Genomic DNA, 15033 nt, shown 5'->3' on the forward strand with positions numbered 1-15033 from the left:
CCACAATAAATTATGGGACAATCCTGGCAAAATCGCACTGTGCTTGAGATGCCATTAAAAATGACGTCAGCGACACTCAGTTGGTGCAGGCTCGGGAAAGATCCTGACCATTCGGCCGGGAATTTTCGTCCGACGACCGATCTGCCGATTTTCGGCTTGTTAGTATGATGCTTCCGACAACCGACTCCGACTTTTCGGCCGAAAAAAATCTGGTGTGCAGGCTATAAAATTTTTGTCCTCCGTCAAAACGCCGATTTATGTGCAGTCAGTACAGATTTCGACAGGGGAAAAATCTTATGAGCAAGACTGGGCATGCTCAGAGAAGAAAGAACACAAAGAAAGCAAACCACCTGGGGCGGTAAGCCACTGGGTCTCACCCATAATTATGCAGGGACCATCCACTCACAGCTGCAATCCCATCAGCTAATACCCTTTATTTAACTTCTTATGCTTAGTAAGATAATGCAGTGATCTTGGGACACAGCATCATTGGGAAAGAGGACAGAGATGTGGGACTCTCCTGGCAAATTCGGCACAGTTGGTATCTGTTCTACTTCAGTCTATTTCCTAGTACAGCCTCCTCTCTCCTTGCCGGTTGCTGAACGTTTTTCTTCTGACAGGAGAAAAGCAACATTAAAAACACACCTAAAGCCACGTTTTCCACATTTTAGGTGTGTTTAGACACGTCAAGCCTTTGGGTGTTTGTTTTTTTATTGGCCAGAATAGTAATTAATCCAGGACATTAAAATTTACACTCGAGCGCTAAATGTGGCTAGCGTTTAGGTGCATATACACATGTTTATAAGACTTGTCAAGCACTTTTTTCTGCCCAAAAGCTCCTCTCCTAAACTTGATTTTGGCGTGTTCATACAGTATTTCTGCCCCTAAAGGCCCCTGTCTTAAAAAGCCTCTGTGCATGGACATATAGCGTATAACATAGAGGAGCACTTAGAGGGAGAAAAAAAAAAACGTCAATTGCCTATAAAACAGGCATTTGGCAGCTGGAGTGTGCGCGAGGCTTAAGGCAACCAAAGTAAAAGAATGCTGTTTAGGATCTTTTTTTTTTTATTTTTATTTCCTTTCACTGCTTGGTAAATGTGACACGCCTTTACCCTGTTGTTCTCGTGTAATCATAGAACCTAACTGTCATGCCCTTGGGACGAATGGGATGCGCATTGCACCAGTAAATAAAATACATTTTTCTCTATGGTCCATCGACAGATGCAGCCTCATCTCCATGAGCTGAGTGGGTTATGCTGCCACCTGCAGGAGTAGTCTAGGCAGTATGTTGGTACAAAACTTTTAACATGTTCACGCCCATGGGGCTGTCCCTCCAGGCATAACTGCTACAGCCCAGTACATCAGTTTGTTTCTGCCTAGAGTAGGAGTAGGGCCTCGGTTTCCTGCTGGGACTCCGGTCAGTTTTTTTTTATTCTTTTCAGAATATTTTCTTTTTATTTCTCTTTACTCGCTAGCTAGTGTTCAGGGAAGAATTTTCCTGGTGATCTACAAGCAACGATGCCGGCTGGGGCTTCGCACTGGATAATCTAGATCCTTATGGTCCCCCCAGTCTGGCCTACGAGCGTGAGCCGGTTATAGTCCCAACCTAGGTCTAGCCACGACGGTGCCCCTTTTCCGGATGGGGACGAGCCTGCAAGCCGATGCCTCACCGGGATGCGACGACCTGGAACGCCCTGAGTCGCAGCATACCCCTCAGCTGGCAGCACCCCTACTTCGGGTGGGAGGCAGTCTGCCTGGATCGGAGCCCACCCGGTTCATGATATGGTGGGTAAATGTGCCCCCCTTGCGCCTGGCACCCATGGTACCTTTTGGCTTGCTGGTCCCTGTTGTGGTTCCTGAGGCCTTCATGTGTCGGTCCCTGGCCGCATGGTTCGCCGTGGTCGCCGCCATTTTAAGTGTGTGCAATGTGAATCTTTCCCTATAGACTTGTATGGGGCAGCCATTTTCCCTGTAGCTTCCTGTATGTATGGGAATCCAACTTTGTTTAGCCCTTGTGCTATGCTGAGCAGAGTGACTTATCGTAGGCGACATCACTTCCTGTGCATCAGTTTCCTGCTGCTGACCGAGGTCACTTCCTGTCTTTCTCTCCATGCTGCTTTAAGAATCAGGAGGACAATTTGTCTGAGGTAGTACAGTACTTGGGGGTCCCTGCGGGAATATTCCTGCACTTTATGCTGTCAGTTTAGTTTAAAGGGGTTCCCTGCAGACCGCTGTGATCGGTGGTGGGTACCGCGATGGACGCTCTTAAAGCGACAGTACAGTACAGAATCACAGTCGCTGGCCGCGATTTCAGCAGTCCTGGAAAGCCTAGCGACTAAAGCTGATTTAGTCATAAAAAAGGTTGATAGCGGAAAACGGCCGCTGCATTCTCCTCCATCTATGGAGGTGTCCTCTGGTTCAGCGGCTGATGCGGTCGCCCCGGACGCCCCCCTACCTGAGGGGTCGCTGTCCTTGCAGTCAGATGGTCAAGAGGACCTGTCTTCAGCTGCAGCGCAGGAACACGCCTTAGTGGAAGCCCTGATTATTTCAGTACGGGATACTTTAAAATTGGCTGATGAGCCCACGCCGGAAGGGATGCAGGTGGCTTTTGGCTCTCACGATATTGTGAATGACCAATGGCAGCGTGTAAAGCACGTGTTAGTAGTGCCAAAACGCTTTAAACGCGGGTACCCTTTTGCTAAAAAGGTCTCCAACCGTTGGACGGTGCTGCCTAAAAGTGGACCATTCTGTTTCCAGATTAACCACTTTACCACTAAGCCTATTTTTGACACTTTTTGTTTACAAGTTTAAATCAGTATTTTTTGCTAGAAAACTACTTAAAACCCCCAAACATTATATATTTTTTTTTTAGCAAAGACTCTGGAGAATAAAATGGCAGTCATTGCAATATTTTTTGTCACGCGGTATTTGCGCAGCGGTCTTTCAAACGCCATTTTTTTTTTTAAATTACGAAAAATCACATTTCACTGCATTTAAAAAAAAAAAAAAAACTAAACAGTAAAGTTAGCCCATTTTTTTTTGTATATTGTGAAAGATGATGTCACGCCGAGTAAATAGATGCCCAACATGTTTTGGTTTAAAATTGAGCACACCCACGGAATGGTGACAAACTACGGCCAATAAAAATCTCCATAGGCGACGTTTTAAAATTTTTTAAAAGTTACCAGTTTAGAGTTAGAGTGTAGCTCTTTTTTTATTTTTTTAATTATTGCTCATGCTCTAGCGATCACGGCGATACCTCACATGTATGATTTGAACAGCGATTTAATTTGCGGCGCAAGTTCCATATACGTTTTCTTTCATGCGCGAGCTAACGGCGACGGGGGCAGCTAAATTTTTTTTTATTTATTTATTTTTTTTTCCTATTTAATTTATTTTATTTTTTTTAATTTTAACACCGTTTAAAAAAAAAATAAAAAATCTGATCACTTTTATAGCTGTCACAAGCAATGTAAACATCCCTTGTGACAGCAATATGCAGTGACAGGTACTCTTTATGGAGGGATCGAGGGTCTAAAAGACACCAAACCCCTCCACTGCACTTCCATGTATTCAGAACCCCGAAAACGTCATTTTTGACGTTTACTGTCACTTTTTTTGAATCTGCCGCCTTTAGCAGCAGAGTAACCCAGACGTGACGTCATGGATGCCGCCTCCGGGTTACGTCATCTTAGACCCGATCGAAGCCGCTTCCGGCTTTGATCGGGACTCCATCCAGCCAGCGGACGTACCGGCTGGGTGCTCGGGTCTCCCGGTGAGTGGGACGGGAGACCCGGGCAAAGCCGCGGGGGGGGGGGGGACGTCCCCTCCCGTTTCCCAGGGTAACGATCGAGCGGCTCCCGAGCCGCATCGGTCCTTACTGCCGGAAAGCCGACCGCCGGCTCTAAAAAACTGTACAGGGATGATGACTCTAGCTAGAGGCATCACCCCGGTACAACCACGCAAAGTCAGCTGACGTAGGTCTACGTCGCTAGACGTTAAGTGGTTAAACAAATCTACCCTTGTGCCTGTGGAGGTCCTGTCGTTCACCTTATTTGGTGCCACAGGGATAAGCGGTCCTCCGACCGAAGCCATCCTTTCTTCCTAAGGTGGTGTCGGATTTTCACCGGAATGAAGACATTGTGTTGCCTTCCTTATGTCCTAAGCCTAAACATCCCAAAGAAGTTGCCTTGCACTCTCTAGATGTGGTTCAGGAGATAAGGGTTTATCTGACGGTTACTGAGTCCTTCAGGAAGTTGGACTCTTTGTCCTTCCGGATGGTCCTCGCAAAGGTTTGCCTGCGTCCGCTGCTACCATTTCGAGATGGATCAGGCAGATGGTTGTTCAGGCTTATTCAATCAAGGGTCAGGTTCCTCCTTACCCTGTGAAGGAATATTCTACTAGAGCGCTGAGTGCCTCTTGGGCTTTTCGCCATCAGACCTCTGTTGTACAAGATTGTAAAGCAGCAATGTGGTCGCCTGTGCACACCTTTTACCAAATTTTACAATGTGGATTTATTGGCATCTTCGGATGCTTCTTTCGGCCCCAAAGTTTTGCAGGCTGCTGTTTCATAAGAGAATGTTTTTTTGTTATTCTCTTAGGGGTCTTTTGCCTGGGTGAGCTCCTGTTGCTTGGTTGAGTTCCATGTTGCCCGATTGGCTAGGTTTAGCCTCTTGGAGTTGACGTTACTTTCTGGTTGGGTTTTTCCCACCCCTCATGCCTATACTGCTTTGGGACGTCCCACTCAGCTCATGGAGATGAGGCTGCGTCTGACGATGGACGATAGAGAAAATACGATTTTTGTAAGATCTTACTGTAAAATCGTTTTCTCTGATATCCATTGACAGACGCAGCACCTGCCCCTCTGTATGGGGATGTTTTTTTTTTTTTTTTTTTTCTTCACTGCTTGCAGCTAAACTGATGTGCTGGGCTGTGGCAGTGGGGGTTATGCCTAAAGGGAACAGCCCCGTGGGCGTGTACATGTTAAAATTTTTGTACTAACGTACTGCCAAACTACTCCTGCAGGTGGCAGCATAACCCACTCAGCTCATGGAGATGAGGCTGCGTCTGTCGATGGACATCAGAGAAAAAGATTTTACAGTAAGATCTTACAAAAAATAGTATTATTTGCAGTCTATATTGAAAGCTTGTATATCCTAACCTCTTGGTGACTGCGTAACACATATATGCGGTGACCTGAAAAGTAGACTTTAAAGTAGTTGGAAGATTTTTTTTTTTTATCCTAATGCATTCTATTTATTAGGATAAAAAGCCTTCTGTGTGCAGCAGCCCCCCTGAGCCCCCCTAATACTTACCTGAGCTCTCTCTCTCCACGATCAGCCCCTTGCTTTTCTGGCTCCCACTGATTTCCTAGGTGGAGCCCTCCTGATTGCTGCACAGAGACCTCCTCTGTGGTCTCTGGAGGAGGAGGTCTCTGTGCAGCAATCAGGAGGGCTCCACCTAGGAAATCAGTGGGAGCCAGAAAAGCAATGGGCTGATCGTGGACTAAACTGTGTGAGTAGAAATCTATCCATCCCCATTTTAGGAGGAGAAGGGATAAGCGCCAATACAGGGATTCTCAAGCCCATTTTTCTTGCACATTCGGTAAGAGGCCAATATTGTTTTTGCACTGGTGGTCTGTGCACGTTTGGAGGTGACTAACATATGGATACGTTTATGCTGTAACAACAGGAATTACACTTACCTTTTTTCCGCCGGGTAAGGAGGAATTTCACCAGGTGGAGGGATATTCCAGTCACTTTCACTTTATTGTCAATTGTTTTACTGGACTTTTCACATCACCTGTATTCAATACTAATTTGAACACTTGAAGAGGATTCATCCTCTTCACATTTTGGACTGTTGGATCCTTATTTGATTTTATTTCACACTTTGTATATTTGTTATTCACATATTGTTGCTTTTGTCAATTGATCCTTGAACCCAAGGTACTAGCACTAATTTGTGGTTTATTATCATTAACCCCTTTATTGGTTATCTCATATCACCATTCATTTGTTACCAAGTGAATTTATAAAAGAATTTGAAAAGCTCACCATTTATATTCAACACATTATTTCACACATTCTGGGAGCAGCCTTTCACATATCAGCGCACCCCTCTTTCTTACCAATTAAGTAAGTAATTACTACGAATTGTAGGCCTACAATACATAACGCCAAATTTCCATGCAAAAAATTGTACCACTTTTGGTACACAATTCCTGACATAATCATACCGCCAGGTAGGTTAAGGGGTTCATTTTAGATTCAAGGCGTGTTACTTAGGGTCTGACCTGACAGGGTCACTTTAACTGAACTTTCTTTCAAAAGATAGTTTAATCTCACCTCTCAAGCAACCTAAATGCCAAATTAAATGCTGTTTATTCTCACTCTGTCGCTATGAGTTTTGTTTTCCGTATTCTGCAATAACCTGATTGATTCTGCTGTTTTCTATCTCCCCCCCCCCTTCTGTCCATGTCTCCAATGCAGCTAGGGATTTTGCTGAGCAGTGTTGGCAGCTCTACACATGCTAGTTTTCCAAGTTTTTCTACCCCACGCATTTCCTCTATATCACATCTCAGCAGCTCATATGACTATAGAGTTACACGTGTGAGTTTATACACATTTGTAAACCACAGCCCACTCTCTCCCTCCTCCTCCTCCATGCCCACTAACCAGCTAAACGCAATGGGGGCAGGATATTACTTGTACATTGATGGGTTCAACTCCCTCTTATTCTAAGACACAGGCTGGAGGGGCGGGACACAGCCTGTGACTGGCAGGAATTCACCCATAACCATGTTATTGCTAAAAAAAAAATATTTGATTTCAAATATACACTGCTCAAAAGAATGTATGGAACACTTTGAAAACACATCAGATCTCAATAACGAAGATTCTCATGCTGGATATCTATACTGATATGGACTGGGTAATGTATTAGGAACGAAAGGATGCCACATAATTTAATGGAACTGAAAATGATCAACCTACAGAGGGCAGAATTCAAAGACACCCTGAAAATCAAAGTGAAAACATAATACAGCAGGCTAGTCCATTTTGCTGAAATTTAATTGCAGCAACTCAAAATGGTACTCGGTAGTTTGTATGGTCCCCACATGCTTGTATGCATGCCTGACAACTTCGGGGAATGCTCCTAATGAGACAACGGATGGTGTCCTGGGATATTTCCTTCCAAATCTGCATCAGGGCATCACTGAGCTCCTGAACAGACTGAGGTGCAACCTGGTCGCATTGGATGGGCTGAAACATAATGTCCCAGAGGTGTTCTATTGGATTTAGGTCAGGCGAGTGTGGGGGCCATTCAATTGTATCAATTCCTTCATCTTCCAGGAGCTGCCTGCATACTCTCGCCACATGAGGCCGGGCGTTGCCGTGCACCAGGAGGAACCCAGGACCCACTGCACCTGCGCAGGGTCTGAGAATGGGTCCAAGGATTTCATCCTGATTCCTAATGGCAGTCAGGGTGCCATTGTCTACCCTATTGAGGCCTGTGTGTCTCTCCATGGATATGCCTCCCCAGACCATCACTGACCCACCACCAAACCGGTCATGCTGAACGATGTTAAAGGCAGCATAATGTTCTCCATGGCTTCTCCAGATCCTTTCACGTCCGTCACATGTGCTCAGGGTGAACCTGCTCTCATCTGAAAAGCACAGGGTGCCAATGGCGGACCTGCCAATTCTGGTGTTCAATGGCAAGTGCCATTCAAGCTCCAGCGTGCCGGGCAGTGAGCAAAGGGTCCACTAGAGGACGTCTGGCTCTCAGCCCCCCCCTTATGAAGTCTGTTTCTGATTGGTCAGAGACACTCGCACCAGTGGCTTGCTGGAGGTCATTTTGTAGGGCTCTGGCAGTGCTCATCCTGTTCCTTCTTGCACAAAGGAGCAGATACCGGTCCTGCTGATGGGTTAAGGACCTTCTATGGCCCTCTCCAGCTCTCCTAGAGTAACTGCCTGTCTTCTGGAATCTCCTTGTTCTTCAGACTGCTGGGAGACACGACACACTTTCTGGCAATGGCACGTATTGATGTGCCATCCTGGAGGAGTTGGACTGCCTGTGCAACCTCTGTAGGGTCCAGGTATCACCTCATGCTATCAGTAGTGACACCTACCCTAGCCAAATGCAAAACTAGTGAAAAAAAGGCAGAAAAGAGTAGGGAAAAATGTCAGTGGCCCCCACCTGTAAAACCATCCCTGTTTTAGAGGTCATCTCGTTGTTGCTCATCTAGTGCACCTGTTGTTAATTTAATTAACACCAAAGCAGCTGAAACGGATTAATAACCCCATCTGCTACTTGACTGACCAGATCAATATCCCAGGAGTTTAATTGACATGATGCTACACTCTGCTTAAAAAGTATTCCTTTAATTTTGAGTAGTGTATATTTGTATGACAATTTAAAGCATTTTATTGATATTATTTATTTTTACTCTGTATTCCAAAGGCTGTTTTTGTTTATTTTGAACATGTGACAAGTAGCAGAGGACAAGCAGTACATTCTGCTTCTGTTTCCCTGCAGACAGGCTGGGAGAGAGCTGGGTCATTTGACAGCTGTATATTGATTAGGAAAAAGGTTCTTAGATGATGTTTTTTTTTTATTAAAATAATTACAGTGCCATCATTCACATACAGAAATAGAAGGGACAATATAATTTAATTTAAACAGTGAGGATTTAGTATCACTATCACTTTAAGTGAACTATGTCACAAACATCCTTGCCTCTTTGTGTATGTGCAGCTGCGGGTGGGGAAAGCCCTGGCTGCAGGAGTAGGAATGCACCTATATCGGTGCCCATACCAAGCATTTGTGCGAGTATTGGTACTCACTCAAATGCTCCTGATACCGAAACCAATAGTTTGCGATGCGTGAACTAAATGAATGGGCCCAAATCGCACTGCAAAGAATTGCATGCGATTTTAACAGGAATTTGATGTGATTCCTATCCGAATCGCATGCAATTTTACCCACCACTTGTGTGTGTGTGTATAGAAAAGGTTTAAAGCGCCATCTAGTGGGCAGTTTAAAAAAATGTTAGAACTCACTGTATATAGAGCCTGTATGCATAGGCTGCCGGAGGTGCTCACAGGGCTGGAGAAGATGTAGAGGCGGTCTGACCTCCAAGCTGACATCACTCCCTCCCTATACCCACAGGGTCCCCGGAACTTCTCCTCCAGCCCTGATTTAAAGTTCAAATTAAACACAAGCCTATCCCTGTTGGAGATGCAGGCTGCTGCAGAGGTAAGTATAAAGGGCGAGTTTACACTACTCGCAGAGAAAAATGGGCCACTTTTCTCAGTGAGTAGTGATCGCAGCTGGGGAGCAATGCCTTGCGTTTTTACAATGCAAGCCATGGTTTCCCATTTTTTTTTCTTTTCAAAACTTCAGTGGAATATCAGCTGCTGTGCAAAACTATTCTATCTAGCAGGGATGTGTAAGTATCTGACTGGACTGGCTGGTCAAAAGTTCAAACTCCTTGATAAAGCCATTTCAAAGGTACTCCTGTGTACTTCACTGTTTGGAGTTCATCACTTAAACCTGTGTAAACCAACGTCAAATATCTTAAATGCTTTTATTGTTTTAGATGAACATGGATTTCTGCCAGCTGCCTGGCAAAACTAATTGCTGGGGAAATGGTTTAACGCTAATGGCGAACTGCTCCTCCCACTGCTGGATATAAACTGTTACCCTGCTTGGTTTGTTCTTTTTTTGCATGCTTTGCATTAGAACACTCACAGGTATAGACGGATTGAAAATAACATACAAAAATCTAGAGCACATGCAAAATAGGTGTGTAGACGTACTTAATTTTTCTTTCTTATTCTTGTAGGTAAAGATGCTTATTGTATAGCAAATACATATTGATGTACTCAAAAAATCATCCTAAGCTTTCTGCTGAAGAAGTGGACTGTGCTGGCTGGAGAAGTGGACTGTGCTGGCTGGAGAAGTGGACTGTGCTCCTCTTTGGCTACTATGAATAGCTTTGATTTTGATTTAGAATATTCATCATGGAACACCTGCTTAAAGCTAATATTTTCGGGTTTCCTAGTTTACTTAGGTTTTTTTCTTTTTTGCCATCTTGTGTCAGCACCTCTCTTCGCCACCTACAGAGCACTCTCAACCCGGGAGAAAGTATTTTGGGATCTTGCGGCTACCCGGGCAGCGTTTGGAATACAGGGCATCCTTGCAGGACTCACTGCGTTATTCTTTGATCCTGTACTTGCGTCTGACCAGATCACAGCACAGAGGGGATGGGCTTGGTTCACTATTTTAACAGCAACTGGATTCTTCCTGTTTGAGAACATAGCCCTGCATGTCTCTAATCTTGTGTTTTGGACGTTTGATGCTTTTTTGGCTGCCCACCACTTTTTTGCTTTTCTGGGCTATTTTGGTGTGATCTTTTGCACAAAAGCTGGACATTATTTGGCCATGGTTACTTTATTGTTGGAAATGAGCACTCCTTTTACCTGCATTTCATGGATGCTGCTAAAGGTAAACCTCCAGAGCTTAGTAGACTAATTAGAATGGGTAAAGCCCTCTAATCATGTGGGCTAACGCTCAATGGCTTATATTATATTAATATAAAACTACTCTTGTGCTGCCACCCTTTAATTATCTATGATGTGAATATATGTGTGTGGAACTACTGCTATCACCTGAAAGTGTACTCCCATGCTTACTGAACCCAAAGTGTTTAACCTCCCTGGCGGTATGATTCTTTTGGATTTTAGGTGCTGAAAGCGGTACCATTATTTTGCATGTAATTCTTGTGAATGAGCAGCCCAAACCAACTGTATACATTTATTATATATATAATATATGTATACAGTTGGTTTGGGCTGCTCATTCACAAGAATTATGTATATGTATATATATATATATATATATATATATGTGTGTACATACATACGTATGTGTGTGTGTGTGTATATGTATATGTATATATATATATATATATATATATATATATATATATATGTGTATATATATATATATATATATATATATATATATATATATATATATATATATATATATATAAAAAGTACAGTAAAACTGCAGGAAAGGGCACTGGGGGGCAATGTAATGTGATTTTTTTTTTTTTTATTTTGAACGGTATCAGTGTGTTTGGTGTGTTTTACATTCGAATTTTCCGCCGGTTCCACCCCCCGGCGGACGTCACGCCGCCGGAGACGGAAGCCGGGGCTCGCAGGCGATCGGGAGGAAGCTCCGCCGCCGCACACCGCCGGGATACTTCGCTGGATCCCGGAGAAAAGGTAAGTAAAACCTCTACCAGGATCCAGCGATCTTCCTAGCGCTACCCCGAGTGTGACTCGGGGTTACCGCTTTTGGCTCTAAAATCTTACCCCGAGTCACACTCGGGAATACCGCTAGGAAGGTTAATAGATTTAGCGGTGCGTTGCTCCTTTAAGAAAAATAACCCACCTGTAAATTTTTAGTTATTTTGTAAAGGAGCAGCGCACCACTAAATTTATTAAAGAGGTTGTAAACTCGTTTAACTTTTTTTTTTTTTTTACAACCTGAAAGACAAACCCATAATGAGCTAGTATGCATCGCATACTAGCTCATTATGAAATACTTACCTTACAACGAGCCCCCGCCATGCCACTCACTCACCTGTATGACGGGCGACATGTTAGTCGCCCGACTTCCGGGATCGCGCCATCTGATTGGCCGGAGCCACGGTGACGTCACTCCCGCACGCGCGCGGGAGCCGACAGTCACGGGACTCTGAAGGAATGGCACCAGTTGCCAGCTTTGTGTTCTGGCTGTTGGATGTGAACATCCTGTTCCACACCCAAAACAAAACGGCGTTGACCTAAGCGGCCTGGTCATTCATAGACAGATTTGTATTCTCTGAATGAATACAAAGCTTCCTCTGATTGGCTTAGGTGGAGATTGTAATGTCATCCACTTGCCTCTCCTCCTCAACCAATCAGAGGAAGCTTTGTATTAATTCAGCCCGACTTTGAACATGTCCAGCAGTGATCACTGCAGGTAATCACTGACTGGGTGCACAGCCACGGATAGCTGCAGCCGCTGCCAACCTGTCATTGAAGTGTGCAGGGCAGATCAGCAGATTCCTGCTGCTGTCATTAGCACCGAGGCTGGGTGCACGTGTGAATGTAACCTTAAAATGTAAATAGTTTGAAGCAGCATTTTGTTTACTTTATATTGCATATTCAAATCATTCCAAGATATTCATTAGAATTTTTTTTTAAATGTTTATGGATTTCATTTTAACTTTTCAAAGTGAATGATGTTAATAATTATTTTAGTTTAATCAGGTGAAATTCTTGGTGCTAATTTCATTCTCTTCTGTTTATGCAACTTTGCGGTTCTAGGCGGGCTGGTCACATACCTTATTTTGGAAGGCAAATCAGTGGCTTATGATTCACATGTTTCACTGCCGTATGGTCCTTACTTATCACCTCTGGTGGGTATCGCTTTACAACTGGGATCGCTTGGTGACAGCATTACCATTGGCATATCTTGCTTTTTTCTTTACTGGTTTAGCTTTAGTGACTCTTGTTCTGAATCCATACTGGACCTACAAAAAGACCCACCAACTGTTGACTCCTGCTGACTGGAACTTTGAACAAGCGTCCTCAAAGGCAAAGGTGGTTGATAATAATGGAGGTACTTTAAAGAAGAATAAATAATAAACCATGAAGCAAATTTTGTATGAAATTACAAAGACCACCATTTTACATAATATAGTACTGTGGTGGAACATGATATTTAGTATTGGCTATTCAAAATGTATGTGTGTGGCCACATGGTTATTATTTTATGCTTATCAGTTGCTACAGAAACTGGACTGTGGTCTAACACTTTTAAGCTGGATACGCATTATACAATTTTTGTTGTTCAAATTCTTTTAGATTTACCTTCAACTATGTAGTGCTAGGGCCTGTCTGTTTGCATGCAGTTTGAAAGTGTTTAGGTTTGACCTCCTGTTCTATGGTTTTGGTAAATCTAAAGGAAAATTGTGTGAGAGAAATTGTATAGTGTATAGCCAGTTTTAGTGTTTTTTACCTCTTTTATTAGTAATAATTTGCATAAACTCAGCCTAGATATTTATAGCTACATAGAAAGAGATAGATGCAAAGCGGTCTAGTTTACTTTCAAGTAAGAAAAGCCATTAACCTAAGATTTACAATGCCAGAAAAGGTTTTTGTATAATACATAGGCAGTTTAAATCATTTTTTCATTTAGAACACCTATCAGGTTTTCATCACTGTCTGTGCCCCCATTAGGTCGATTCACCAGAACAGTAATAGAGGAGAAATCTTTTAATGGGGACACTAGTTCCAGTGACCCTTTGGAGGGATTTCCTCTTGCTTCCTGTCTTGGTTATGAAACAGGAAGTGAAGGGGGATCTCACTAAAGGAGGATCTCGCCAGTGAAACACAGATAACAAAAAAAAATGTTGACAGGGTTTATAATCATCCCTTAATCTATCCAAAATGGGGGAAAAAAAACTATAAGCCATTATTTTTAATTTTGAAGCTGAGCTCCAGGAAAATGGCTAAACACAATGATAATATTTAATATATGTGAACTGTTGTACTTGCTAAATTTTTTATTCAGTTCATCTAATTTTGAAATCCAGACAGCATTATCAGGTTGGTGACTTACATTTTCTCCAGCACAGTTAGGCCATGTAGTATGGTCACCAGTCGGCCTCCAGCCTGCAGACTGGACAATGGGGGAAGCATCATCACATTAATGAAGTCTGGATGAAATAGCAGTCTTTCAAAGCTAACTAGGGGTAGAGATCTAATTGATCAGCAACCCCATTGTCCCCAGCAAGTAAAAACAAATATGAGGGTTTTTATGTCTAACAACTTGACTGATGGGGTGGTTAATCCAGTTAAAGATTCTGGTGCTAAAAATCCCAATGTGTTTGTAACATAATATGTTTGCAGATTATGTATCCAGCTTTGTGAGCTGACAGCTCTAAAGCTTGGCCCTGCCACCCACTCTGTGCATCTATTGACACACACACAGCGTAGCTTGGCCCTGCCACCCACTCCCTGCTTATTGGATTTGTGCTGACAGGGGCAGAAGCCAATAGCTTCTGCTACTCTCAGCCAAGCCTCTGAAAGAGTGGAAAGGGAAGAGAGCTGCTGCAGACAAGGACCGCGCTGGATTGAGATGGGACTCGGGAAGTATTGGGAGGGGAGGTTGAGAAACCGAGACTTAAAAGAGAGGTTTGGGTTTCTTTTTTTTTTTAATTTATACTTGCCTATGTGGAAGCAGCAACGGTCCGATGCTGCATCTGTCCCCTGGTTCCTCTGCACTGAGAACCGAGCAATCAAACACTGCCAATCACTCTGTTCTGACAGCTCCCCGAGCAGAGAGCTGCTGACTGTCAGTCACCGCTGTCTGCTCTGCCCCCTCCTCGCTCACTGGAGCGCTGGGCTGTGGAGAGGCAGGAGCAGCCGGCTCAGGCTCTCAGTGGTTTGCTAAGAGGCTGAGCCGGGTGTCGGTCCAGGCGCACCTGGTGGATCCAGACTCCATTGCTGTGATGACGCGGTGCTTTGACTGATAGCTGTGACGTCAGCAGAGAGCGGACTTCAGAACACGGGTTACAGGAGTGCAGAACAAACTGCACGCCTATAATCCATAGGAGATGTACAGCCAAACCAGCGCTTTGGCTGTACATCTCCTTTAAAAGTTGTTTACCTTTATTGCATAAAGGTTAAAAAAAAAAAAACTTTGACCACTTTAATAACTGGTAACCAGACCAAAAATTTGAGATTTTTTTTTGTTCCTTTAATAGTTTGGCATTTCAGATCCATTTATTAAGAGAAGTATTCAAGGACATCTGCTTTCAGAGTAATGGGCCATACACACTATAAGATTTTCTGAAGACTTTTTCCTTTAGACTTAACAAAACCATATAATATGAGGTCAAACCTAAACACTTTCAATTTGTATGCAATCTGGCAGGCCCTTGCACTACATAGAAAAGGTAAAGCCCTG

General features: G+C 43.6%; 1 protein-coding gene across 1 annotated transcript; it reads left to right on the top strand.

The window, feature by feature from the left end:
• Window positions 1-9854: 9854 nt before the first annotated feature.
• CLN8 (CLN8 transmembrane ER and ERGIC protein) lies at window positions 9855-12746 on the top strand. The gene is made up of 2 exons (XM_082252177.1): window positions 9855-10512; window positions 12387-12746. The coding sequence occupies exons 1-2, from the start codon at window positions 9994-9996 to the stop codon at window positions 12702-12704; spliced, it is 837 nt and encodes a 278-aa protein (XP_082108303.1). The 5' UTR covers window positions 9855-9993; the 3' UTR covers window positions 12705-12746.
• Window positions 12747-15033: the final 2287 nt, after the last annotated feature.

This window comes from Pelophylax lessonae (assembly GCF_965119305.1).
Source record: "Pelophylax lessonae genome assembly, chromosome: 3".
NCBI lineage: Eukaryota > Metazoa > Chordata > Amphibia > Anura > Ranidae > Pelophylax > Pelophylax lessonae.